This window comes from Cucurbita pepo, chromosome 4 (genome assembly GCF_057944985.1).
Source record: "Cucurbita pepo subsp. pepo isolate OVF chromosome 4, ASM5794498v1, whole genome shotgun sequence".
Lineage (NCBI taxonomy): Eukaryota > Viridiplantae > Streptophyta > Magnoliopsida > Cucurbitales > Cucurbitaceae > Cucurbita > Cucurbita pepo.
Genome location: NC_141801.1, coordinates 3835594 through 3861427, shown reverse-complemented (window position 1 = coordinate 3861427; position 25834 = coordinate 3835594). Strand labels below are relative to the sequence as shown.

At 38.7% G+C, this 25834-nt stretch overlaps 3 protein-coding genes across 3 annotated transcripts; 2 read left to right on the top strand and 1 right to left on the bottom strand.

The window, feature by feature from the left end:
- The first annotated feature begins 252 nt into the window (after positions 1 to 252).
- Positions 253 to 11985, top strand: QWRF2 (QWRF motif protein (DUF566)). The gene is made up of 6 exons (XM_023675831.2): positions 253 to 2054; positions 6139 to 6258; positions 10789 to 10905; positions 10990 to 11079; positions 11307 to 11414; positions 11512 to 11985. The coding sequence occupies exons 1-6, from the start codon at positions 576 to 578 to the stop codon at positions 11590 to 11592; spliced, it is 1995 nt and encodes a 664-aa protein (XP_023531599.2). The 5' UTR covers positions 253 to 575; the 3' UTR covers positions 11593 to 11985.
- Positions 11986 to 17935: 5950 nt separating this feature from the next.
- Positions 17936 to 18752, bottom strand: LOC111793920 (C2H2 type zinc finger transcription factor family). The gene has a single exon (XM_023675997.2). The coding sequence runs from the start codon at positions 18726 to 18728 to the stop codon at positions 18117 to 18119; it is 612 nt and encodes a 203-aa protein (XP_023531765.2). The 5' UTR covers positions 18729 to 18752; the 3' UTR covers positions 17936 to 18116.
- A 2878-nt stretch (positions 18753 to 21630) lies between these two features.
- CLPR1 (CLP protease proteolytic subunit 1) lies at positions 21631 to 25809 on the top strand. Its single transcript, XM_023675781.2, has 9 exons — positions 21631 to 21935; positions 22339 to 22454; positions 22636 to 22842; positions 22938 to 23042; positions 23197 to 23259; positions 24845 to 24956; positions 25109 to 25170; positions 25245 to 25427; positions 25524 to 25809. Exons 1-9 carry the CDS (start codon positions 21728 to 21730, stop codon positions 25608 to 25610), a joined length of 1143 nt encoding a protein of 380 aa, XP_023531549.1. The 5' UTR covers positions 21631 to 21727; the 3' UTR covers positions 25611 to 25809.
- The last annotated feature ends 25 nt before the right edge of the window (positions 25810 to 25834 follow it).

Sequence of the window (25834 nt, the reverse complement as noted above, 5' to 3'; positions counted from 1 at the left end):
TTGAGCTATTACACCCTAATTTACGGTTGTTTATCGGTGGTAGATCGATCCCTGTGCGTCTCGCTCGGTTGCATACTATCATATCGTATCGTATCTAATTGTTTTGAAATATATATAAAAATTTGGGAGTATTTATATATATATATATATGTATATATATTTAAAGAAGGGATTAATTAAATTATGTAACGTCTCATAAACCCAAGAAGAAAAGGAGTGTAGAGTGTATAAATACAAGTAGTTTATGTTACTCTCTCTCTCTTTCTGTAATGAGGCAGCGGAGCTCTCAAATCTTGTCTGTCACCTACTCTTTCTCTCTAGCCCAGAGGAGACGGAAGTGAGCTTGACGGGGACACGCACACAGCGAGCCGGGCTCCCTTCCATGTCCATTGATTTCCTCTCTTCTACGGAACATGTTCAATCCACCTTCAACAACCTTCTTCCTTCTTCTTTCTGGGATTTCCTGAATCTTTTTCTTTGCAAAATGGTGAATTCTTCACTGAGATCCTCGTTTTTCTTTTTCCAACTCTGAGAAAAACGGACGAAATCGAGCTTCTGGTTGCTTTCTTGCATCAATGGTGGCTGCCATTTCTGGAGCAGCTTCGACCCACTCTCCAACTCCCAAAATCTCTACCAATCAACGTCATGAACGCCAGCAAGATCATCTTAGAAATCAAGCCAGGCCTCCGTTGTTGCCTTCTGAGAAGGACAATGGAGTTCTTAATCGGAAACCGAGAGGTAGACAGGTTCCTTCAAGGTATATGTCTCCTTCGCCTTCCACTTCTACTTCTACTTCCTCGACTACTTCGTCTTCGGCTTCTTCTCGTCGATTTCCGTCTCCATTGCTATCTAGGTCCACTAATTTGACCCCTGCGTCTACTCCATTGCCTTCCTTGGGACCTAAGCGGTCCCAATCGGTGGACCGGAGGCGACCAACGGCGCCTCGGTCGATGACTCCGGTTATTGAATCGAGGCACGGTAATGCGACTGAGGCTGCGAAGATTTTGGTTACTTCTACGAGGAGTTTGTCGGTTTCTTTTCAAGGAGAGGCGTTTTCGCTTCCGATTAGTAAGACGAAGGCTACTACGACGCCGAGTTTGAGTAATGCGAGGAAGGGTTCGACGCCGGAACGGCGTCGGGCGACTCCACTTAGGGATAAGAGCGATGGGTCTGGAGTTCAGGTGGAGAATTCGAAATTACTTGATCAACATCGCTGGCCGGCGAGGAACCGGCATGCTAATTTGGAGGGGAATCCGTTGTCGAGGAGTTTGGATTGCAGTGGTGAGCAGAAGAAAGTGAATGGAATTGGATCTGGGATGGTGGTTCGGGGGTTACAGCAAACAATGCTAGATGACAGTAGAAGAGCTTCTTTTGATGGCAGATTGAGCTTGGATATAAGCAGTCCCGAGTTGCTGAAGACCGTTCGGCAAAGCCCAGATGCCGATTCTGTGAACGAGTCTTCTGTGCCCTCTGATCTCACTACATCTGATACGGACAGTGTTTCCTCCGGCAGTACTTCAGGCGTTCAAGATTGTGGTTCGGTTGCCAAGGGAAGAAATGGGCCTCGAGGGATTGTTGTATCTGCGAGGTTTTGGCAAGAGACCAACAGCAGGCTGCGGCGCTTGCATGATCCTGGTTCTCCTTTATCGACTAGTCCTGGGGCGAGATTGGGAGCCCCATCAAAGTTTAATCAGTCAAAACGGTTCTCAAGTGATGGGCCAATTTTATCACCACGAACAATGGCTTCCCCTATTCGCGGTGGCGCCAGGCCTCCATCCCCAAGTAAGCTTTGGACTTCTTCCGTGTCATCACCATCAAGGGGGATTTCTAGTCCTTCCAGGACGAGAAATGGTGTCGGTGGATCCTTGGTTAGTAACTCTATTAGTACGCCCTCCATTCTCAGTTTCTCTGTTGATATCCGGAGGGGGAAGATGGGGGAAGATCGCATTGTTGATGCACATGTATTGAGGCTTCAGCATAACCGTTACTTGCAATGGCGGTTTGTGAACGCAAGGGCAGATGCTACGTTCATGCTGCAGAGACTAAACGCAGAGGTACTAATTTTGTGTTGAATATCTTACCCTTTTGATGAATTCTGTGGTTTTGCCTAATTCCATGATATTCGTGAGGTTTTCAATGTCTACTACTTGCACCTTAACTTACATTTTGTTCTTGATGGACACTATCTATCTAAGGTTGTTACATCCAAAAGTTGGCCTTGAATCGTATCCGGCGTTGTAGCCATATCGACTACCTTAGATCAATTCTCTCTTCTAGAATTCATCTTAAATTGCTTATTCAGTTGCTACTGAATCTTTCACGGGGAACTTCCTACGGGTCGGGATGGATGGACAGAGGGAGATCTCACGTGGTCTCTATTTGGTTGTGATGCCATTGTCTTTCGGTAGTTTAAGTATTGTTAACTTGGCCGACCTGAATATTTTCCCTCTATTAGGGATATGATTTACAGATTTCTTTGGAGAGTTTTGTCTAGGGGATTTGAGTATTTTGGGTGAGATTCTTACTCTGATAAAGAATCTTAAGACATGTAGTTTTGTTCTTGGAAGTATATTTTTCAAGGCAGCAAATGCTTCACATTTTCCCTTGCCCTTGGGAAATTGAATCAATGGTTGTGTTTGGGATGTATGTTCCAATGGGGATTCTATTTTTTTGTTTCCTTTATTGCAATGAAACAACTCATGAATTGTAACAACCCAGATCCACCGCTAGCAGATATTGTCCTCTTTTGGCTTTCCCTTTCGGGCTTCCTCTCAAGGCTTTAAAACGCGTATGCTAGGGGAAGGTTTCCACACCCTTATAAAGGGTCTTTTGCTCTCCTCCGCAACCAATGTGGGAACATCACATGAATTATCTTCTATGCCACCTTCTACTTAACAGATAGGATCTACATAGTATCTACATAGGATCTAGTATAAGCTTTTTCTTGATAAGAAGCAATCAATTTCATTTATGAGAAAGGGAGACCTAGCATCTTCTTTTATGCCTGATCTTAGCAGACATTCCTACGATAGAGATTCCAATGATATGATTCCTCTTCTTTCCTTTTTGAATGAGATTTTTATTAGACCTCTCTTCTATGGAAAAGAGAAGTAGATCCCACTAATCTAATGTTTGTCTTTTTTCTCTAAACACATTTTTGGCTTTTTTGAAGTTTTTACTTGATTTTTTTAAAAATTGTTTTATAAGTGGGTCCGTTAATCGACATTGTTTTAAACGCATTTGGAAAGCTAAGGCTGGAATGATCAGTCATTTTTAAAAATTTTTGTACTATTATGATAAAGCATGAAAGAAATGTCATGGGAATTGAAAAAAAGTTGGTCTGGTAGGTGCTATTGATGTTCCACTTTTGGTGGTTTTATATATGCCAAAGTAGGTTCTTTTATTGATCTGTTCAAAAGTGTCTGTAATCAACTAGCTGAAGGTGGTGGAATTTTGTGATTCTCTCTATGGTTTCACCCACAAGGAAAGTTTCAAATAGTGGAAAATAATTTGGAAGATAGTGTGCAAGAAAATGGTGAGCAATGTGCTAAAGCGCGGTAGGAAAGGCAGTTCACTTCGTTGACCGGGATTGAACGGCAGGAATCCACTCTTCCTGTAACTATTTTCACCTTCTAGAATGTTTTTGTGGGGAAGAGACAAATTATTAATTCCCTTGTTGTGGCTAACGGGGTGGTGGATGACTGCAATCAAATGTATTTTGTAGGGTCCTGAGTTCAAATGGTAACTCGGAGAAGGCCTACGTGTTGCAACAAAGTTGATTGGTCTTTCTTAAACATTGTTCTCAAGCTAAATGGTTTGGTGGTAAATGAAGGAAGTGAATCTACGGGTGTATCTCTGAGTGTTAATGACTCAGTTATTCTTAATAGCAGATTGAGTTGATATTCATTGCTTTGAGGTGACCATATTCTTTTATTCCGTTGGTCATTGTTGCAGATTGTTTGAGTAGGATGCATTTGAAGGGGCTGAAAAGTATATGTTTTGAGAAGTTTTTTGGTTGGCGGAGGTTCATTTCATGAAGCCACCTCCAATTAATTGATAGCTCCTTGGTCTTTGCTTGACACACCATTCCAAAGCCTGTACACTTCATGTGCTCAAATTGATTTTTGGTCTCGACGATCAATTTCACTGTCTAGTGAGAGGATACCAATTGCTTGGAGGAGTTTGCTGGTTGATTAGGCCACTAGATTTATACTGTCTAGTGAGAGGATACCAATTGCTTGGAGGAGTTTGCTGGTTGATTAGGCCACTAGATTTATAATTGGCCTATGAACTATCTTTGGCTCGAGTGGAACAAAAGAGCTTTTAGGGATTTGGAGAGATTTTGGAGAGATTTGGAGAGTTTGCCCATACTATATTTCTTTAGAGCTGGTTAATTTTAAATCCCAATCGCTACCCTGATACTCATTATGCTCCTACCTGATGGCCTAGAAAACATCTCAGTCTTCCTCGATGGGAATCCCCATTTCTTGGAGCTTCATGGATGAAAAATAAAAGGTAAGTTACATGAACGGAGGAGCGCTGTCTTTCTAAAGATTGAAGACACAGACTCATTCAAACTACCTTATTAGGGATCATGGCCTGAAGGGAGGCCTGAAACCATGATTATATGCTCAACCAATGTTTCCTCCATATGGCCTCTTCCCTTGGCTCAAGTGTTGATGTCCTTCAGTAGTGATGGCCACTTCCATAATCTCATGCCCAACCCAATCAACCCTTAATATTCAGTCCCCTGCCTAGATGTTGAGCATTAGTTTATGTAACTTAACATTTATTCAATGAAAAGTTTCATTCTTTTAGAATAGTGAATCACCCTTCAATACTCTTCCCAGATCTTGAATTGCTACCCATTTAAAGGAATCACCCTTAAACACTAACTTTAGTACGGTTGGTTATGCTGCGATAATGATTTGGAACTACGGGTAGTCCCTAATGCTGCTTCTTGCTTAGAGCCCTAAACTGTTCATACAATATTCATTCTTTCTATAATCAAAATAGACTGATACGGCTTCTTTAAATTCCTTCCATGTTTTGTTAGTCATTACTGCACTGTTGCTTCATCCAATATACTAATGATAATGGCTTCTATCTTCTTCTCCATCATCACAATGACCTCTAACGTTACTCTAGTTGTAAAATCTCCAGTCCGTCAACTTATTCCCTTGTAAACCAATTGATGAGAGTTGCCCGTTTCGTTTCTAATTGTCTCATCAATGATTCTTTCCCCCTTTTTCAAATTGGTTTACACCGTCGATTCCGTTTTCGTACATTTGATTTTCTCTTGCCCGTGTAAATGGCTTTCCCTTTCTAACTAGGTAACCATGTTTCTGGACCCCCTCATTTCCATTCTAGTATCTATTCTTCTCCTTCTTGGCATCATGCTTAGGAGAATACAGCTGAAAACAGGACACTCATGAAATTGGGAGAATTATAATTGTTCAAGTTGATGCTATTTTGTTTAATCCATCCTCCATATGAGGGAACTACTTTTGGTACTATCCAACACGGACGTTACTAACTCTTTCTTCTGCGAGCTCTCCGTTGTCTTTTTCCGACCAAAGGTAAAACGGGTCGGAGGCTTGGGATTTCGGTCAAGTCCCTGATCTATATTTTGATGATACAAGTTGGTTTTGCTAGTCCTGATATGCAAAGGGTCCAATGATTTGTATTGTCTGTAACTAGAATAATTAAGAACATTAAACTACTGTGATTGGTTTGGTTATGATGTGGGGTATGCATTTTGGGGAAAATGGTTTTGTAAATGTTCCAAAACTACATTCAAACATGTTGATTAATCAACATTATAACACTTTTCTACTCAAAGAGTACTTTTGAAACATTTATTATTATTTTTAATTTTTTTATATCGATGAGTGTCCTTGGCTAGCTTGCACACACCTCGACTAATCTCATTGGATAACATCTGACCCTGCTATATTTGGTTGACACGGGAACACATAGGATATTAAGTGGCTGTCATGAATTGAACCCATTTCCTATTAGTTTTCTAAGGGTTTGAAAAACAAAGTTTAGGATATATTTTTAAAAATAATTTAGCCTTAATTTTTGTTTGCGTATATTTAATCCACAATATTTCTTATCTTTCTTTTTATGCACCAGAGGAATGTTTGGAATGCATGGGTCACTATCTCAGAACTACGGCATACTGTCACACTTAAAAGAATCAAGTTACTATTACTACGGCAAAAATTGAAGCTGACATCCGTCCTCAAGGGACAAGTAAGATTCAGAACCCTTTTCTTTTTCTCCCAAAGAATGTCATTTGGTTTATCATTTGGCTCTTTAGATGCCTTCAAACTTGCATATAGCACATAGAAAAAGAAAATTGCGATAGAACTTTGTAAATATCTGTTCTTCAGGCTCAGAAAAAACAAATGCATTGTTCTTCTAAAGGACACTTGAAGTGCCATTGCATTATACCCATAGAGGTTTAATGTATTAACACTGACATAAATCATTGATGCCCAAATTATTCATCTTCTTTTGAGTAGAGCTCTTCTCCATCAAAAGATTTGAGGGTTGAATAAGCAGCACCTGACCATCAAGGATAAAAATCACATTTGTAATTCCGCTTGTTGGGTTGATTTCTCGTTTTATGTTTTTTTTTTTTTTTGTGTGTGAATCTGTTTTGATCTATAAGGATTTTATCTTTCCTATAAAAATGTATGTCTTCCAACTCACTCTCGCAAGCCATATGTTTTATGTGGGAGTTTGTTTTCAATATTTTCTAGTTAAGTGCCTTTAAAAGGAACGAGGGAAGCTAACTCTGTCCACCAATTTTTGTTAGAAACACCATATTCGTCAGCCTCTGTTGTCCTCCATTGTGAGTTTTTCGACATCAAAAAAGGCAGAAGCTTTTTGGTCAAGAGTGAATGATTTTCAACTCAATGTTATCTTCATCTAGACCTCCCAATACTGTGGGATTCCTCATTTCTTCTCGTTAACTGGATGAGCTCCCCTTCATTTTTTCGTGATCAATCCCAATAGAAACCTCTCTTAAGTTTTTCAATTATCAAAAGCTACTCTTGGGCGAAAGAAAAGTAGACATATAAAATACATTGAAAGGCTTGCGTGGAAAGCTTGGATGACAGTCTCCTTCAAGACTGTTGATCTCCTCGAACGCTAAATCCTGCATCTTTCAATAATTGAATTCCGAAGTGCAAGTCACTTTAGGTTCTCTTTTAGTGGAAGCATAAGTAAGTTATGGGGCATTTCTCAATGCTAGAGATAATAGAGAGGCTAGGTAAAGAACTTTTGAGTAAGCAACTTATCTGGCCTATATTGAAGTCTTGCTTAGTTGCCTGGGTTCATATTTGGACTGGTAAAGAGCTCAAAAGATTCGATAATATTAAAGATATGCACAACCTTTATCTTTCTTGATGGTCGAATAGTCATTTGTGAATGGGGGGTGATTTACTAGGGACAATAAATGCTCTTCATTGTGTCAATGGTACGGTACTATCCACTTTAGGCACAAGCTTTTGGGGCCTTACTTTTGGCTTCACCTAAAATGCTCCATTCCAATGGAGATGCTGTCCTTTATTGATACACCGTGGATCTTCCCTTAACCAATGTGAGACTTTTGATCACATTTCCACAATCCTTCCATCAAATAGAAAACATAAGGTCTCTCATCAAATAGTTATCGATATGTCCAACTCTCTATCCTTAGTGAATTCATACATCGTTTGTCTGATAGTTCTCAACCATGGATCACCATCACTATGACTCCATGGCTCATAACTTCTTTGTTCATCATTCGAGCCCACAAGAATTTCATAGACCTAAGTTTGGGGAATTCTCCAAAAACCACTTATTAGTGATAATGAAACCCACATTTTTATATTGTTCACTTTGAGTATAAACTCCTATGACTTTATTTTTGTTTCACCTAAAAGGACTCATACCAAGGGGGATGTTTTCCTTATGTTTAATTAATGGATATGTCCGTTTCCTAACTAATGTGGGCATAAACCCTTGTGATATTGTCCTCTTTGGGTGTATGACCATGTGAACTAAAATTCTTGGATAAAGTTCTTGCGGGAAAGAAAGGCTTTAGGTTTAAATGTAATCTTAGATTTAAAGCTACTAGGTTGTTGATGTACTCGATTTTCATTAATGGATGGATCACATTTAGTCAAATTGGAGGTGGTGAAAAAGCAAGTAGGACCTTGGGGGATTAGATATAGGTAACACTAGGCCTGTTACAAGGCCCTTTTGTCTAAATGACGGGTGTTTTCATCATGCATCTTACACTTATGACAAAGGTCATTGAGAGCAAGCATGGACCACTTGATTTTGAATTGTCACAACCATACAGTAGGTTGTGACCCTCACATAGTGACAAACGCAACCCTCAAGTGGCGCCTATCCGACCACGTGAGGGCCACGACAGACAAGTGCCATGAAGCGACTAAAGAGGACGGTGCATCGTCCTAACACACCATAAAGATATGCATTGAAGCCCAGCGGAGGCATAGGCAAGACAGAGGCAATGATGTCGACATGAATGTCAAAGATAGGCTTGTTGAAGGGCCGAGTAGAACTTCGGGCCTTGACCTCGAAAGTCAGGGTTCTAGAGGGAATTTGGGCATGCGGCTCAAGAGTAGTTCGTCTATATGAAATATGAAGCTTGCTAAATTTGGTGTTAATTAGATACTAGACAGACGCTCCACGACACCATATGACTGTTCACCAAAATCATGTCTACACCAGCTAGATTGGAAATGCCTCAAAATGTACCTTAGGGGGAGGCATGGTATTAGCTCTCCACCACCCCTGGGCCCTATGGCCTAAGCAAGCTACCCTGTGGCATGGATGAGAATTGCGAGACAAGTGTCTCGAGCATCTTCCTTTGAAATGGGTCTTTCAAGGACAGTGTCGAATGACATGGGTGTGCCAGCATTACAGCCTATCTCATGCGTCGGAGGTTGGTATATACAACCGCTATTCGATACGGAGTCCATAAATGACATGACGACATGTACATGAGAGGATTCATGCCCTGACATGGACACAAGAGGATTCATGCCCCGATGAGAATCCATAAATGACATGACATGTTCGAACAAGTCAAATGGTCGAGTTGTCTTAAGACATGGGATGGCATCACGATGCATGGTCATGTTGTTGGGAATCAAGATGATGACTAAGATGTGACGTTGCACTTCAGAGCTCTTGGCTTAAAGTAGAGGCAAGGTCGAGCCGAATGACTTGATCTAGTGTAGAGGCAAGTCGGCTAGAGTCGCAGATGATTGAACATGCATGCATGGGCGGCATGTGTGGCCAAACAAGCTTGGAATCCGCACGAGTTGTGTTAGGTTGGCGAAGGAAAATCTCGCCTAAGGTCTGAAGAAGCTACAAAGACAAATGAGGCTTGGAATTTCCTCCGGGCTTGTATGAGTGTGTCATACCATGAATGAATCTTGGGTGGGATTAAAGGCACTTATAGAAACCATTTGAAAGGTATTGCTGAGGAGCTTCCATTCTTCTCTTTTTATCCATTGTTTGGTGTGTGATGGTAAGGATACATTTTTCTGGGGCATAAGTGGTTGGAGATAGATTTTCTGCTCTGTTTTTTGTTTATTTTATTCTTCTCTGATGAGGAATCATTGGATGACTTGTTCTACCTTATTCTAGCACCTTGCCTTCACCTTTCTTGGGGTTCCATTGTCTCGACATATATTTTAGCCCTTCTTTCTCTGATTGGAGGATTTTATTGTAATTCAAGGAGAATGGATGTTTGTATTTGGAGTCCTAGACCGTCCAAAGGTTTTTCTTGTAAATCGTTTTTTGCTTGTCTTTTTAATCCATCTCCTTCGACCAGTTAGCCTTTGTCTCGTTATGGAAGGTGAAATTTTCCTAGAAGGTTAACTTTCTTGTGTGGTAGATTCTCCACGCAATAGCTAACACTTCGGATCACGTTTTGAGAAAGGTGCCCAACTCGATTGAGCCACTGTGACTCATTCTATATCGAAGGGAGGCGATTTAAGATCTTGACCATATCCTTTGGAGCTATGATTTTAACTCATACAGCTTGAATCTCATACATTGAGGAGTTTGATTTATATTTGCATAGACATAGGGGTTGCAGATAGATGATCAAGATATTCCTTCTCCATCCCCCCTTTTTTGAGAAGTTAAGGTTTTTGTTACAAGCCAAGGTGTGTGCAGTTTTGTGGTACTTTTGGAGAGAGGGAAAACAGTCTGTTATACATGTACTCACGGTGTAACGGCCCAAGCCCACCACTAGCAGATATTGTCCTTTTTGGGTTTTCCCTTTCGGGCTTCCCTCAAGGTTTTTAAAACGCGTCTGCTAGGGAGAGGTTTCCACACCTTTATAAATAATGTTTTGTTCTCGTCCTCATCTGATGTGGGATCTCACACAGGGATTATCATGTGCTTATACCTTGCAACTAACTAGCCACATTTCCCCTTAATATATTCGCTCAAACACTTAGACTCATTGTGTACCTGTTTACTACGATGCACATTAGTTACTGGGGGTCTATCAACATGGTGACCGTTCTCTTTACTTTTTGAACTTATCTTCTACACTCCATCTCTTACCGCAATGAACTAATTATAATAGATTGAATCGTGTTGTTTCACAGTGTTCTTATTCATTTAAGACAATAGGATAATGTAATTCTGAAAATGGCCGTAATTTCCTTGTGAACTATCAATTTTATGTTAAATTTACTCCAAATTCTGACATGAGCTTCTTCAACTGAATCAATTTGATTGTAGATAAGTTATTTGGAAGAGTGGGCTCTTTTAGACAGAGATCACTCGAGCTCCATGCTTGGAGCGACCGAGGCTTTGAAGGCTAGTACTCTACGGCTCCCAGTTGTTGGGAAATCAATAGTATGTGCCTTTTCAGTTTTCATTGAAAGCAATTCAATAAAGGCTCAGATGTGAAGAAAATAAATCATTTTTGTATTTTATCAGGCGGATATTCAGAACCTGAAGGATGCTGTTGGATCAGCTGTTGATGTTATGCAAGCAATGGCATCCTCAATTTGCTCTCTATCATCTAAGGTGCTGCGTTTTAGAATTTTTACCTTTGTGAGAAACTTTGAACATTTTTCTGCATGAAAGTTATGAATAGACAGCACAAAGCTATGTACTATAGATTCAATTTAGGTTTGTTTCGGGGCTTTGCGTTGTTATTAGATAGCATAGCCAAGGAAATAGGAAGATTGATGAGCCTTTTCCTTTGACTCTTTTCATAGCTCATAACTTAGAAATGGTTGGCTTGTTCACAGGTAGAAGAAACGAACTCCGTGGTGGCTGAACTGGTTAAGGTGACGGCGAAGGAACGGATTTTACTTCAACAATGTGAAGATTTTTTGTCGACGCTAGCAGCCATGCAGGTATGTCGTAGTCATGCAGTTTCAGTACTCGAAAAGTGAACTGTTCATGTGTTGCATTTCTTTTTATTGTACTGTTTGGTGTCCATTATGAATATAGGTGAAAGATTGTAGCTTGCGAACACACATATTGCAACTGAATCGATTTCCAACGAAACAGCAGCCTAACAAATACGTGTAGAAGAACTGATATGATATGATATGATCCGATGATTTGACTCAACTCCTCACCCGTTATTCTACTAACATTACACGGACCCCTTTTCGTTTTTCGACCCGATGGAGGCCGAGACTGAAGTAACAAGAACAAATTGGTGGTATTTAGGATCTGGGTTTGGTGGCTTTGATATTTCTTCACTATTGTTATGTGTATCTCTGTGTATCTGGAAAAAGAAAAAGAAAGATTGTAGGGAATGGCTTTGCATCCCTTTGATTAGCTGTGTAAAAGTGCTGCAATTCTTTATCCCTTTAGGCAACAAGTAAATGTCAACGTTGAATGTGTATATATGTAATGTTCTCATCATTTGATGATTCTTGTAGTTCGTGCATTCTTATTATCGTTATACTTTCATGATATGAGGGTGATAATTCAAGCGTTTAGACAAAAGTATACATCTAAACGTTTAAATTCATCTACGTATTATTGTAACACTTGCTAATGTACCTCCATAGTTGTGTTGTACCCTCTTCAGGTGTAAAATATGATGTTGTACCTAGTTATTTAAATCAAATCTCCATTTTGGTACTACGAGAGAGAATTTACTATGGTCAGTGTAGTGAAATTTGTGGAATTAATCATGCCTTTACGTGTGCGACAAAAAACATAAGCCGATTGTTGAACCCACTCTTGCCCAGCCACACCACCTGTAACGACCCAGATCCACCGCTATCTTTGGGCTTTCCCTCAAGGCTTTAAAAGTCGTCTGCTAAGGGAAGGTTTCCACACCCTCTCCCCAACTCCCACAATCCACCCCCCTTCGGGGCCCAGCGTCTTTACTAGCACATCGCCTCGTGTTTACCCCCCTTCGGGGAACAGCGAGAAAGTTGGCACATCGTTCGGTGTCTGGCTCTGATATCATTTGTAACGGCCCAGATCCACCGCTAGCAAATATTGTCCTCTTTGAGCTTTCCCTTTCGAGCTTCCCCTTAAGGCTTTAAAACGCGTCTGTTAGGGGAAGGTTTCCACACCTTTATAAACGGTGGTTTGTTCTCCTCCCCAACCAATGTGGGACATCACACCACCCTTGGTGCAAGCAGGTAAATTTAGTTGGCTCATTTCTTTCGATAAATTCAATTGGGTTGTTTCTGTTTATAAGATTTTGATTGTTTTAGTTGCACGTTAATTTGATGAATTACTGGGTTCATTTCCATTAAGTGTGTTGTGTCGATGTTCTCAAAAGCTATTCAAAGACGGATAATACGATAAAGCTATTAACATTTTATTTTTATTTTGTGTTTAAGCTTTCTACAAACAAATGGTAAGAACAAAGTTGATAGCAATGGTAATGTCAATGTCCAAAACCAAAAACAAAAGGGTATCATTATGATGCCTTGGGGCTTCCACCACTTGAATTAATTAAAGTCTCTTTGGTCTTTACAATTAGCCTACCAAATTTGAATCTCTCTTTCTTTCTTTTAGTGAATTTAGTCACCCAAAGTATTCTAACAAAACTAACATTTAAAATCCCCCATTTGTATCATTATCATAGAAAAGTCTATTATTTAAAATAAAATAATACGACTCGAAAGTTTAAGAGTTAAAAGGTCAATTAAGTTGGTTAGAAATTGGATAATAATGTCGTTTTACGGGTCAATACTCAATGAGTTTCGTGTCTTACATGGTTAGACAATAGGGATTCAGATGACTCGGTTGTTTAAATCCAATGAATTGTTTATTTAGTTGCCCACTTATATACGTCTTGGGAGAAAAAAATCAATATTTTCATATTATACTTTATAAATATTTATATTGTTTTTAGTTTTTAAAATTGGACTAAAATTTCAATAAGATGTATTTTTTTTTTTAAATTAAAACTAATAGACATAATATTGAGTTTAATTAAATAAAAATAATTGTCAAACGTTATTTTAATTCAAAGAATAATATGTGGTGTTGACTGAGTTGCCTACTAGAAATAGAGCTCGGTTGAACAAGTGGGTGTTCAAAATGAACGCTGAATCAGATGATAAAAAGGGCGTTCGAGGCTCGGTTAGTAGTTAACAATATTCACAAAGAAAAGACATTGTGTATGCTGAAATCTTTTCTCGTGTTCTGAAAATAACTACTATCCAAAATTTTCTGAGTATTGTTGCATCAAAGAATTTACAACTTGAGCAAATGGACATAAAAACATCATTTTTACGTGGAGATCTAAATGAGAAGATCTATATGCAGCACTCGGAAAGGTTTGTAGTTCCAGGCAAGGAACACATGATGTGTAACCTCAATAGAAGCTTGTATGGACTGAAAGACGGTGGTACAAGAAGTTTGACTCCTTCATGTGCAAGAGTGGTTTCTATAGGAGTGAAAATAATCAGTGTTGTTTCTTCAAGTAATACACTAGTTCTTATGTGTTTCTACTCCTATACGGGGGTGATATACTGATTGTAAGATTCTTGGGACGAGATAGATCTAATTTAAACTGAAAAAATTTGGGTGCAGTGAAGCAGATTCTTGGGACGAGATAGATCTATTTGCACATTAAATCTATCCCAAGGGTAGTACATTGAAAAAGCGTTATCCAAATTCATGATGAATGATTCTAAACCTAGGGCTGCCCGTTCGGCAAATCGTATTAAATTGTCAAAGGAGAACTCTTTAAGATAGTTGAGGAACGTGAGCACATGACATCAGTTTCATACGCTTCTATAGTTGGGAGTTTGATGTATGTCATGGTCTACACTAAACCTGATACAACACATGCCGTGGGAGTTTTTAGCAAGTACATGACAAATGCAGGGACAGAACATTAGGAAGTTGTGAAGTGACTTCTGAAATATCTTAGAGGTACATCTAGTAGTTTTGCAAGGTTTTGTGGATGCTGATCTTAGTCGAGATGTAGACTTTAGGAAGAGCACATCTAAATATATCTACGCTATAGATGAAATAGCAATGAGCTGGTTGTTCAGGCTTCAGAAATGTACGTTGCTCTTTCATTTGTTGAAGTTGAGTACGTGGCAATAGTTGAACCTTGAAAGAGGATGATGATAAGCGCCTACAAATTCATATCAGATGATATAGATGACAGAGTATCTAGAAGAATTAGGCAAGAGGCAGCACGAGAAGATTCTTTATACATATGGTTAGAGTGTCGTACAATTAGTGAAGAACTCGATCTATCATTCAAAGACAAAACACATAAGAAGACGATATCATTTCACTTGTAGATTAGTGAAAGAAGGTGATACGTATTTGGAGAAAAAAAAGGTGCAAAGAATCCAACACACATGTTCGACAAAATATGTTGATGTTGGAAAATCGAGGTTATGCACAGTGTCACGGTCATGCTTGTCCAAGGCATGTCGCCCATGGCCGCATGCCCGTGACACGCCGAAACCTTTTTCTCATTGTTCATATGTAAAATTCAGTCCTCTCGCTCATATTCTTTCTTGCATTTTCTCTCTCCTATTTTTTGTGTTCATCTAGATGGAGCAGATAGAATAAGAATCTATTCTTACTTTTAATTTAAAAAATTTATTATTTATATAACTTCAATTAATTTTACATATGAACAACGAGAAAAAAAAAAAACATTGTTATCCCTTATTTTTAATAATTACTAAATTATAATTAAAACCGCTCAATCGTGCTAGCACCCCTTGTTCTAGTGCACTATCATCAAATCTAATAGTGTTTCCCGACAACACGTTTGGACAAGTAACATGATGAATGACTCGATTTAAATCCTCATGTATTAAAAAAGAGCTCGTTAACAAAAATAAATAACTATCAAATAAACTAATTTTCAAAAATTTATTAACAACATTTAGATCAAATCCTCGTCTTATATGCTTGAAGGAGGAGAGACATGTTGAGCGTCGTAAGAGTTGAGCTGAGGCACGCACCACCTAATCTCGGAACCCTCCTTGCCATGTCAGGTACAGATCTTTCATGAGACAGCAGCAAGGTACATAGTATCACTCTAGTTCAGCTCAACATCACTACAACCTTAAACACCAACTTAAGCACGCACCACCTAGTCTTGGAACCCTCCTTGCCATGTCAGGTACAAATGTTTCATGAGACAACAGCAAGGTACATAGTATCACTCTAGTTCAGCTCAACATCACTGCAACCTTAAACACCAACTTAAACATCGAAGCGTGTTGAGCATAGCATTATACTAATATGAATTTTTGCTTACAAGTCATCCCAACGTCTCGATATATCACCTCGATCAGAAGGCTTTTGAGATTTGTGACTAAAATTATATATCAAGAAGTGTCTACATTGTAAAATTTTACTTTTTCCCGAATGCCACAAGAAGCATTTAGTGTCAGGTATAATCCTAACTTCTCCTTACGCAAGTTGCATAAGAACGAGTGTATCTATCTCGAAGAAGGTTGCATCGGGATTAAATTTTCATAATCTCGACACTTGTCTAAAGCATCAGAAGAATTTAGTTATTCCTATGTAAGTTGCTTCGGGATAACTATGATATTTTAAAATTTTTTCTACGTGCCTTCTTCATTCAAAAGAAATTTCACGTGTTAGAAATGTCTAAGCGTCCATTAGAGACAGAAATAAATTTGAACGTTCTTTAGACAAGGGTAACGTGCATAACCCACCTCCTCAAAACATTTTTGCGCACTATCTGAGACAAAAATACAAATCAACATGAGTTAAATGAATCTACCCCACTTCTCGAAACTTTGAAAGTATCTAAAAAGCGCTCAAATAGCTTAAAGGTGTCTAAAGTGTCACATGGGACCAAAATGAATTTGAACGTTGTCTAGATCATGTGTTTTCCGATCATTTGAAACTTTACAAGCGTCTTAAAGGTGCCTACGTGCACTCTGAGGCCAAAACTCAACTCGAAGCAAGCTTAACACGCTTACCCTGCTTCCCAAAACCTTGGAAGTTTTCAAAAGGTGCCTTTAAGTAGCATACAAATGTCTAAATAGTGTATGAGCCTCTCGTCATGTCTCTCGTCGAGGTATACTATGATGATTAACTAAACTTAGTCATATTTTCGAGAATAATCGAAGGAAATTAAACAATGGAGAAGTTCGAGAAGAGGAAAACCACATTGCATGTACCATTGTCTGTAATAGCCCTAGCTCAACACTAGCAAATATTGTCTACTTTGATCCATTACATATCGTTAGGTTCACGGTTTTAAAACACGTATACTATGAAGAGGGTCTAGCCCTACTCCGATCAGTGTCTCGCACCGTTCGATAACTAGCTCTTATACTATTTGTAACAGTCCAAGCCCACCCTAGCATATATTGTCCACTTTGACCTATTACGTATCGCCGTTAGTCTCACGATTTTAAAATGTGTCTGTTAGGGAAAGTTTTCCACAACTTTATAATAAATGTTTCGTTCTTCTCTCCAACCAACATGGGATCTCAAGAAATGTACGTGAAAATTTTAATACTATTAATACAAAAAATATATAAAATTGTTAAATTACAAATTTAACCTCAATATATTTTGAAAGAATTAAGGTGCGTTATTTATTTATTAATTTAAGAAATATTTAAATAATGGAATATTTTGGTGGCTGTTTATTACCGTTAACCAATCACGTTGGCTTTTCAGCTGTCTATGAGTTGTTAACGAATCCCCTCTCTGTTCTAACTAACTAAACCGCGTTTTCCACACTCCTAATTCTTTTTTACTTTATAAATTTTTAATTTCATACTCTTAAAAATAAAATTTAAGTAATGTAATTAAAAATAATAATAAAAACTCGAGACTCCTAAAATTTTATACGTTGTTGCTATATATATATACGGCGATACAGACTCGACCCGCTCCTACCCATCCCGTTTGAGGATCCGCATAGCCCTCGATTTATGTGTTATTCGTCCCTCTCCAGACACTAGTTTCATTCCCGAGGATACGAAAGCCTAGTCAACAAAAAAGTGAAAGTAGAAAAACAAAATTCTTACATCACAACACTGCAAGTGTCCTTCTTAGATCGGTATTTGGGGCAATCCAGCCCTGAGCAATAAGGGGCCGGAAGCAAAGGTTATTCCAATCCCGACTTTTGTGTTGAGAAGTATGCTCTAACGATACCAGCTTCTAAAAAATAATATAAATTCTAGTCGTCGACCGCTATATATATATATATATATATATACACAACCTTTACGACGTAAAAAATTAACAGCTTATGGTAAAAATTGAATTAATTTAATTTTGAAATTAAAAATTGATAAAATGTACAATTTCTTTTTATTTTTTAATGGATCGACCGTTAAAGGAACCATCGGACGAGTGCAAAGGACAGTTAGTAAAGGTCAACCTCTATCCCTTAGCCACCAAAAACACAGTATTTATTAATTAATTAAAATAAATCAAATAATCATGATTATCTCTTTAATAATTTAAAATTTCCAAATACAACCAAAAATTAAATTACTTTGTACACTAATAAATTAATCCCAATAATCCAAACCCATAATTAAAATCACACTAAAAATATTTAAAAAAAAAAAAAAAAAAAATTGGATTTAGCGTCGCCGGAATCTGAATTATTCCACCGGAAGCAAAAGCCTCGGCTTCTTCAACGGGTGAGGACTCTGCACTTCCTCCTCCACATACTTCTCCTGGATTTGACTTTGACTTTGACTTTGACTTTTTTCTCGGTCCGGGAATCTCGGCGAGAACTCCGGCAAGGCCGGTACGTTGAGATCGAAGTCCCGGACATGGGTGTGCGTGAGAGTGGAGTCGCCGTTACTATCGGAACCAGCAGCGAGGGTTTTATTGTTGTTGCCGTCGTAGTGCCGTCGTTTGTGGCCACCGAGAGCCTGGCCAGTGGGGAAACACTTGAAACAGATGGAACACTGGTGGGTCCTTGTAGAAGAAGAGACGGCGGAAGTGGTGGTGGAATCTGTGTCGGCGGCGGCGTCTGATTTCCGGTGGCTGGACTTATGGCCGCCGAGGGCTTGGTAAGAAGAGAAGGACTTATTACAAACGGAACAAGAATAAGGCAATTTCGTCGGAGATGGGATGTTTCCGCCGTGTGCGAGCATGAGAAGGGAAAAGGCTAAGTGCTGGTCGTCGGAGTCGAGCGGAGGGTGGGTTGAGCGCTTGGATGGCTTGACCCATGGCTCGGTCGGGGAATTGAGAGCTTGCAAGGCCATGGTGGGGGTTTGAGGGGAAGGGAGGGGGGAAGTGGGTTATAAAGGGGGAGGTGGGTCGGTCAACTGGAGGAGCGATGGCGGTGGCTGGGACTCTTTCCAAGTCAAAACAAAATTTATTTTTTTTTATTATTTTTTTTTTATTTTTAAATGGGAGAAGGACTAGAGTGTACTAGTGAATGGTTGGAGTTTTCTGAGCTGGCACTTCGATGAATGTGGAGTCTTCCTTTTTCTTTTATTTGCTTACCTAATTTCCACCTCATTCTTTTTTTTTTTTTTTTTGTCATTTCTATTTATTTTACTAATTATTTACATTTTCTTCCTATAAACAACTTTTAAATAAAAATTATACCATGAAAAGTTGTGGGTTTTGGTTAAATATTTGAAAAATATGAAAATTTGATTTTTGACATTTTTTTTTTATGGGTCAACTCGACTAATTTAGATATAGGATTATAGTCGAAACTAACCATATTATACTCCTAAAAGTATTTAAAACATTTAACGTTTGTAATCGATATTAATAATGAATTATGACTGGTAAATGTTTAATATTTAAAATTTATTATATTTTAATTATTAATATGATACGTAATAAGATTTTTTAAAAATAATAATAATAATAAAATAATTCAAAAAATAATTGGTTGGACAAAAATTTCGAATTAGTTCAAAAGATTATTTGAGTTTTAATATATTTTAATAGAATAAGAAAAAATAAAAAAAATATATAAAAATGAAGGGAGAGAGAGAAAGGGAGAGGAGAGAGAGAGGGAATAAGTGGAAAGAGAGCAAAAGTTAGGGAGAAACTTCGGCTGTCGCCCACGTGTATTCTTATCCCATTCTCCTTTATTTCTTCCACTTCCACTCATAATCCCTTTCATTTCCAACTCACACCAACTTATTTTTCCCATTTTTCCATTTATTTTTATTTCTTTTCAAAAAAATTTTAAAATTGTTTTTGTTTAATTCATGTTTAAAATTTTATATTATCTAATTAGTTTTTAAATTTTTAAATTTTATATTTAATACGTTTTTCAATTTTTTAGTTTTTGACTAAAATATCCCTATATATCTCGCTTATTGAGAATTTCGACAACTAACTCTCAAAACCACCTAGAATGACCACTCCAACTCACTTTAAGTAAGACGCCTTTACTCGGGGTCAAGGTCTCTTAATGCCATGTCGCTCTCATCTTGTCTTCTTGATCCCCATCAACATCGTTCATATGTCTTGACACCATTCCGAGTCTCGGGATGTCATCGCAGACGATTGAACATACACGCGCAGGCGGTGTGTGTGGTTGAACAAGAATGGATTATGCACAAGCTATGTTCAACTGACAAATCGCTTAAGGTCTGATGAAGCCACATAAGGCATGATTTATAAATTTATTAAAAAATTATTAAATATATTTTTAAATTGCATTTTGTGGAGTCTCCACCCTACGTTTACGTGACACCAACTGTCAGTGACGTCAGCACTACGCGCTGCTATTTCGCCACTCGAACGCGTGTACTTTTCCTCTTTATGGGGCCGTGTTCACATGCGTCCCGTAACCGACAAATAAATTGTCACACTTAACCACGTGTATTTATTTCATTGGCTTCTCCGACTGAAACCCCTCAACGTGGCATCTTGCTCACCCACCACTTGCCACGCAACGCACTCCCACACCCCTTTTCAACATGTTTAATATTTTTGTGGAGTATAAATACGTGGCGAATATAACCAAGTTCTCAACTTCTTTTAATTTTATATTCTTATTATCCTTTTATACTTTCAAATATTATATTAAACAGACCACATTCATAATCTCATGTAATATATATATATATATATATATATCATGATATATTTGTTTTTACGTTCGCTAAAATCGATTACTTCATGATAACGAAACTATTGTTTAACTTGAAGTTGAAGATTTAACTCGAAATTATACGTGGTTTTCGAAATTAGGGTTGTGTTTCTACCTATTTATTCCGTTAATCAGTAGGTATAAAGAAGTTGACGCAGCGTCAAGATATTATCTTTTCAAAAAGCGTTTTTTACAAGTGTCAAGATTTTATACCAATTAGTAAGATTATATATCTCATTTGAATTCATATTTATTCTCGGTGTTTTTTTTTTTTTTTTTTTTTTTTTTTTTCTAGTTTTCATCTTCGTTTGCAAAATCTCACTCTCGGCTTAAACACCTATACCTTCTTTGATGTTGAGGAATGTTGGGTGGAGTCCTACAGTGGCTAATTAAGGAGAAGATCATCGGTTTATAAATAAGGAATATATCTCCTTCAGTACATTTTTTTTTTATTTGTTGTTCTCATGAATCAAACCGCCTGCCCACGACCTAGTCCAAATACCCATGGTTCGCACGCATTCCACCAGCTCGTTCCAACCCACGCACCTGACCTAGACCGCAATTCACATGCATGCCCATGACCTGCAAGCTAGACCGCAATTTGACTCGACTTAGCATGGTCGGAAGCTCCATCTTGGCTTCTCCTGTATGTTTTGTATGGACGTTACACCATGCTACAATAAGCACCCTTTCCTTCCATTGGTTCCCGGCAGCATGAACGTGCACTAGCTCGTAATCAAGCCTAGGAGTTATGCAAGCCCGCCTAGTGAGTTCATGTGCATGCACGTAAAATATGTGTAGAGAAGTATAACCCATTCAACTCAACTCGAAAAGAAAATGTAAAGCCCAAGAACCCGTCAAGAAAATATAGGTCTCATCACAAACCATGATTGCATTTGAGTTAGGTAAGAGCCCAAAAGATAGCGAGATTATTGGGCCTCAAGCCTTTGGGCTTGGGCTGGGCTTGGGCTGGGCTTGGGCTTAAAGCCCAATTGCAGTTCCGTCTAATTTTGGTTTTGTTTCCCTTTCTCGTTGTCTTGTTGTTAGCAGAACAGCGAGTGACCTCGATCAGAGAAGAACTCGAAGACCTCAAAAAATTTATCGGCAAAATCCGGCCAAGCTTCTCACCTGGCCTTCTCCATGGCGACATCTTCACCTCTTCATATCTCTGCTACGCCGTCGTTGGCCGTCGGCAGCTCAAAGTCATCGTTCCTTTTCGGTACCCATCTCCCTTTCCCCTCCTCTCGCCCAAGAACTTCATATCGCAGATACTTTCTTTCTCCCTCTGCCAAAAAATCGATGGACCACATTCCTAAGCAATTCAGAGAAGAGAATCTCAAAGATGGCTGTAAGTTTTCGATATTTAATTGTCTGGCCGGAATCATTCAATCATCTGAAGCTATTTATTTGTTTCCGTTCGTTTTCTGATGAAATTAGTTGATTGATTGGTAACTTGGAAAATATCTGTTCGTTTGGCGTTTTCTTTTCATGTGTTCTTGATGATTTGTGGTGGTATTTCGATGGCCGGAGATTTTGGAGAGGGTAAATTTAATCTTTTATTAATAATATTTTAAGACTGAGCAACTGGTCGACAGTAAACAGAAATTGCTACCTCATTGGGGAGTTGTGTCTTTGAATCCACGTTAATTTTTCTTTTGTTAATTCTAGTTCCATCGTTATTTTCATGAGTTTGATCCTGACGAAAATAAACAATATCATTCCCTAAATCTCCATATCTCCTGTTCTTATAGTGATGGAGAACTACGAGAACGTTCCTCAATCACTTTATGGCCTTACACCTTCACAACTGGACATGTTCATGACAGAAGATAATCCTGTCAGGCGACAGTCAGAATTAGTTACTGAGGTTCTTTTCTCATTTGATCTTGAGGGTTCAGTAATTTCTATAAATTTGCGAATCCATACTCAGTTAAAAAGAAAGGAAAAAGAAACAGGCACATTTACTTTTTGCTGGAAGCTCAGTATTGTTCAAGCCAAGCATTATTATTGTGCTTTAGTAACCACAACGATTGCTTGTTACCTGGCAGGAAAGCATCTCATCCGCCCACAGCTATTTGAATAATGGTGGAATGTGGAGTCTATCAGGCATGGATGGAAAAAAGGGTCCATCAAAATATAGTATGAGCGCTAGTATGTATCGTGGGGGAGGAAGGGGATATGGGCGACGCCAATCAGCTCCTCCTGATTTGCCTTCTTTGCTCTTGGACGCTCGTATAGTCTATTTGGGCATGCCTGTGAGCCACTAAAATATTTATTCTTTACTCAATTCTGCTTTGCAAGATATTTTTTCTCAGGGGTACATCACTGTATTTTGTTGAAATAAATGCAGATCGTACCAGCAGTGACTGAGCTTCTTGTTGCTCAGTTTATGTGGCTAGACTATGATAACCCATCAAAGCCTATATATCTCTACATAAACTCTCCGGGGACGCAGGTTATTAATTGATATTTCCTTAATCCATGAAGTATTATATTTCCTGTTCTAACGAAGCTTGGAGTATCGTTGTAATTTTCATTGTTTTGACCATGTTGTTATTTTAATATTCAAGACCTAGTTTTTGTTGCTTTGGTGCTTGTTGATAACTTAGAATGAGAAGATGGAGAATGTTGGATTCGAAACTGAAGCATATGCTATAGCAGATATGATGGCTGTAAGTAGTCTCTTCCTTAACTGAACTTAATTCCTTTTGTCCAATATTTGTCATTGAGTAACTACGTATCTGGTCTTTGAATTTTTTGGTAAAATGCATTCCTTGAAAAGAAAAAATTGATCAGTAAGAAAAATGGAAGTTGGGGAGGTTATAAAAATAAAAAGAAGGCAACGACCATCATAGGAGCCGCCAAAAATGAACAAACAGGAATCGATATTACAAGAGAGCTCCGGTTGCTGGTAGTAAAAGCGAAGGGAAATCTCTATAAGAATCGATGGTAGAAATCAAAAGGAAGTGTTGAAGTGAGCATATGCCATATCTTTCCCATAGAGAGCATTCCCCTCTTGAAAGATCTTGTGTTCCTTGCTGCTAAATATTCCTTAAGATAGCGAAAAAAACAGCCTACTATGATGGCCCTCCTTCATCCTAAAACAGGAGTTATAGAAGGATTTCCATCCGATATTGACCGATAGTATCAACTTTAGGCTGGTCTTCAAAAACCTCCCTAAACATAAGCAGAAAAAGAGTAATGTCAAAGCATGTGATTCTTTTGCCCCGACATTACCCTGCCCCGCCCCTAGAGTTAGTATACCAATGTGGACCTAAGCTCGAAGTAGTTAATATTGGGTTAAAGAGTACGGTGTTAATTTTCCCATGTATGACGAGCCAGGCACAGAGTTTATGAAACACACCTATTGGAAGAAGTTTTCTTTCTTCTTCTTTTTGTTTTATTTATATTTATTTATTTATTCTTTTTTTTTTTGCAAGCTAAAGCCCAAGTAAGGGAGATGTTCCTTTGCCTACAAGGTATCAAATAAAACAAACTGTAACAGCCCAAACCCACCGCTAGCAAATATTGTCCTCTTTGGGCTTTCCCTTTTGGCTTCTCCTCAAGATTTTAAAATGCGTTTGCTAGGGGAGATGTTTCCACGCCCTTTATAAGGAATGCTTTGTTCCCCTCTCCAACCAATGTGAGATCTCACAATCCACCCCTTTGGGGCCCAACGTCCTCGCTGGCACACCGCCCGGTGTCTGACTCTGATACCATTTGTACCAGCCCAAATACCGCTAGCAAATATTGTCCTCTTTGGGCTTTCCCTTTTGGGCTTTTCCTCAAGGTTTTAAAACGCGTCTGGTAGGGAGAGGTTTCATACCCTTACAAGGAATGTTTCATTTCCCTCTTCAACTAAGGTGAGATTTCGTACTAGGACACAAAGGGATGATTGGAAAAAGATTTATAATTTAAGAAATTCCAAATGACTTGGGAGATCAAACTTGATATTTGTGGAATCCAAAATGGTGGAAGATAGCCCCCTTGAATGAAGGATTAAAAGGGAAATATACCAGCTTCATCCCCTCTATCACGTAAAGCTTTCTTACATTGGAAGTAAACCGAGGACCCAGAGACATTTTCTCCTACCTGATGATAGCTTATTAATCCATCAACGTCGGCTGCTAAATTATTTTATGATAAGTAAAAATGTGCCAAAATAAAACCGTATCAATAGTTTATGATTTAGTTACTTCGTTGTTTTTATTATGCCATCAACAAGGTCTCAGCTTAATTCTTTTTACATCTGTGTAGTATTGCAAACCTGATGTCTATACTATAAACTGCGGAATGGCATTCGGTCAAGCAGCAATGCTTTTGTCACTTGGAACCAAGGGTTACCGTGCTGTCCAGCCTAACTCCTCCGGTACGTTCCTCGCCTCTTAAAACTGATATATAATTCTTTCATTTTGCATAATTCTGCATGCTCATCAACCATCCAGGATTATGGTAACTTGTTTTTCCTGGCTCGCGAGGATCATTCCCTTCCTTTTTGACCATTGTCTTTCATAATTGCAGCTAAACTGTATCTGCCTAAAGTTAGTAGATCAAGTGGTGCGGTCATAGATATGTGGATTAAGGTACGCATACTTCCCTCTCTCTGTTGAGCTTTAGCCAGTGTCTCCCTCTCATTTTCCTGGAACTCGTGTCTTAGGCCAGAGAACTCGATGCCAACACCGATTACTATATCGAGCTATTAGCTAAAGGAACTGGTAAACCTGCGGAAGAGATTGCTAAAGATGTTCAACGACCCAAGTACTTCAGTCCCCAAGAAGCCATTGACTATGGCCTTGTAGACAAGATAATCAGCTCTCGGGATTCTGCGTTCGAAAAGAGGGTCATTATCACATACATTTCTATCTCTCTCTCTCGTTTTCTTTTAAGATGCTTTGAATTTCGTCACGCAAGTCTAACATTTTGCTTCTACAATCAGAACTACGACGATATGCTTGCGCAGTCGAGAGCCATGAGGAAAGGAGCTGGAGGCAATCCACAAGCCGCGCCATCCGGGTTGAGGTAATTCAAGTGTAGAAATAGAAGGATACACAACCCCACTCTTTCATAGCTAGCTGCTACCCCCTGGATGGGCTTTATAATTCTTTCTTTCTTGGGGTGGGGTGTTTTGGTTTACTTCTGAAGGACTTGACTAATGAATGAACATCAGCAATGTGATCTTTATAGCCGGTTTGTATATTGAAAAACTCTCTCATTTAGGTTTAGTTCTGTGTTTTTAAGGTTATTATG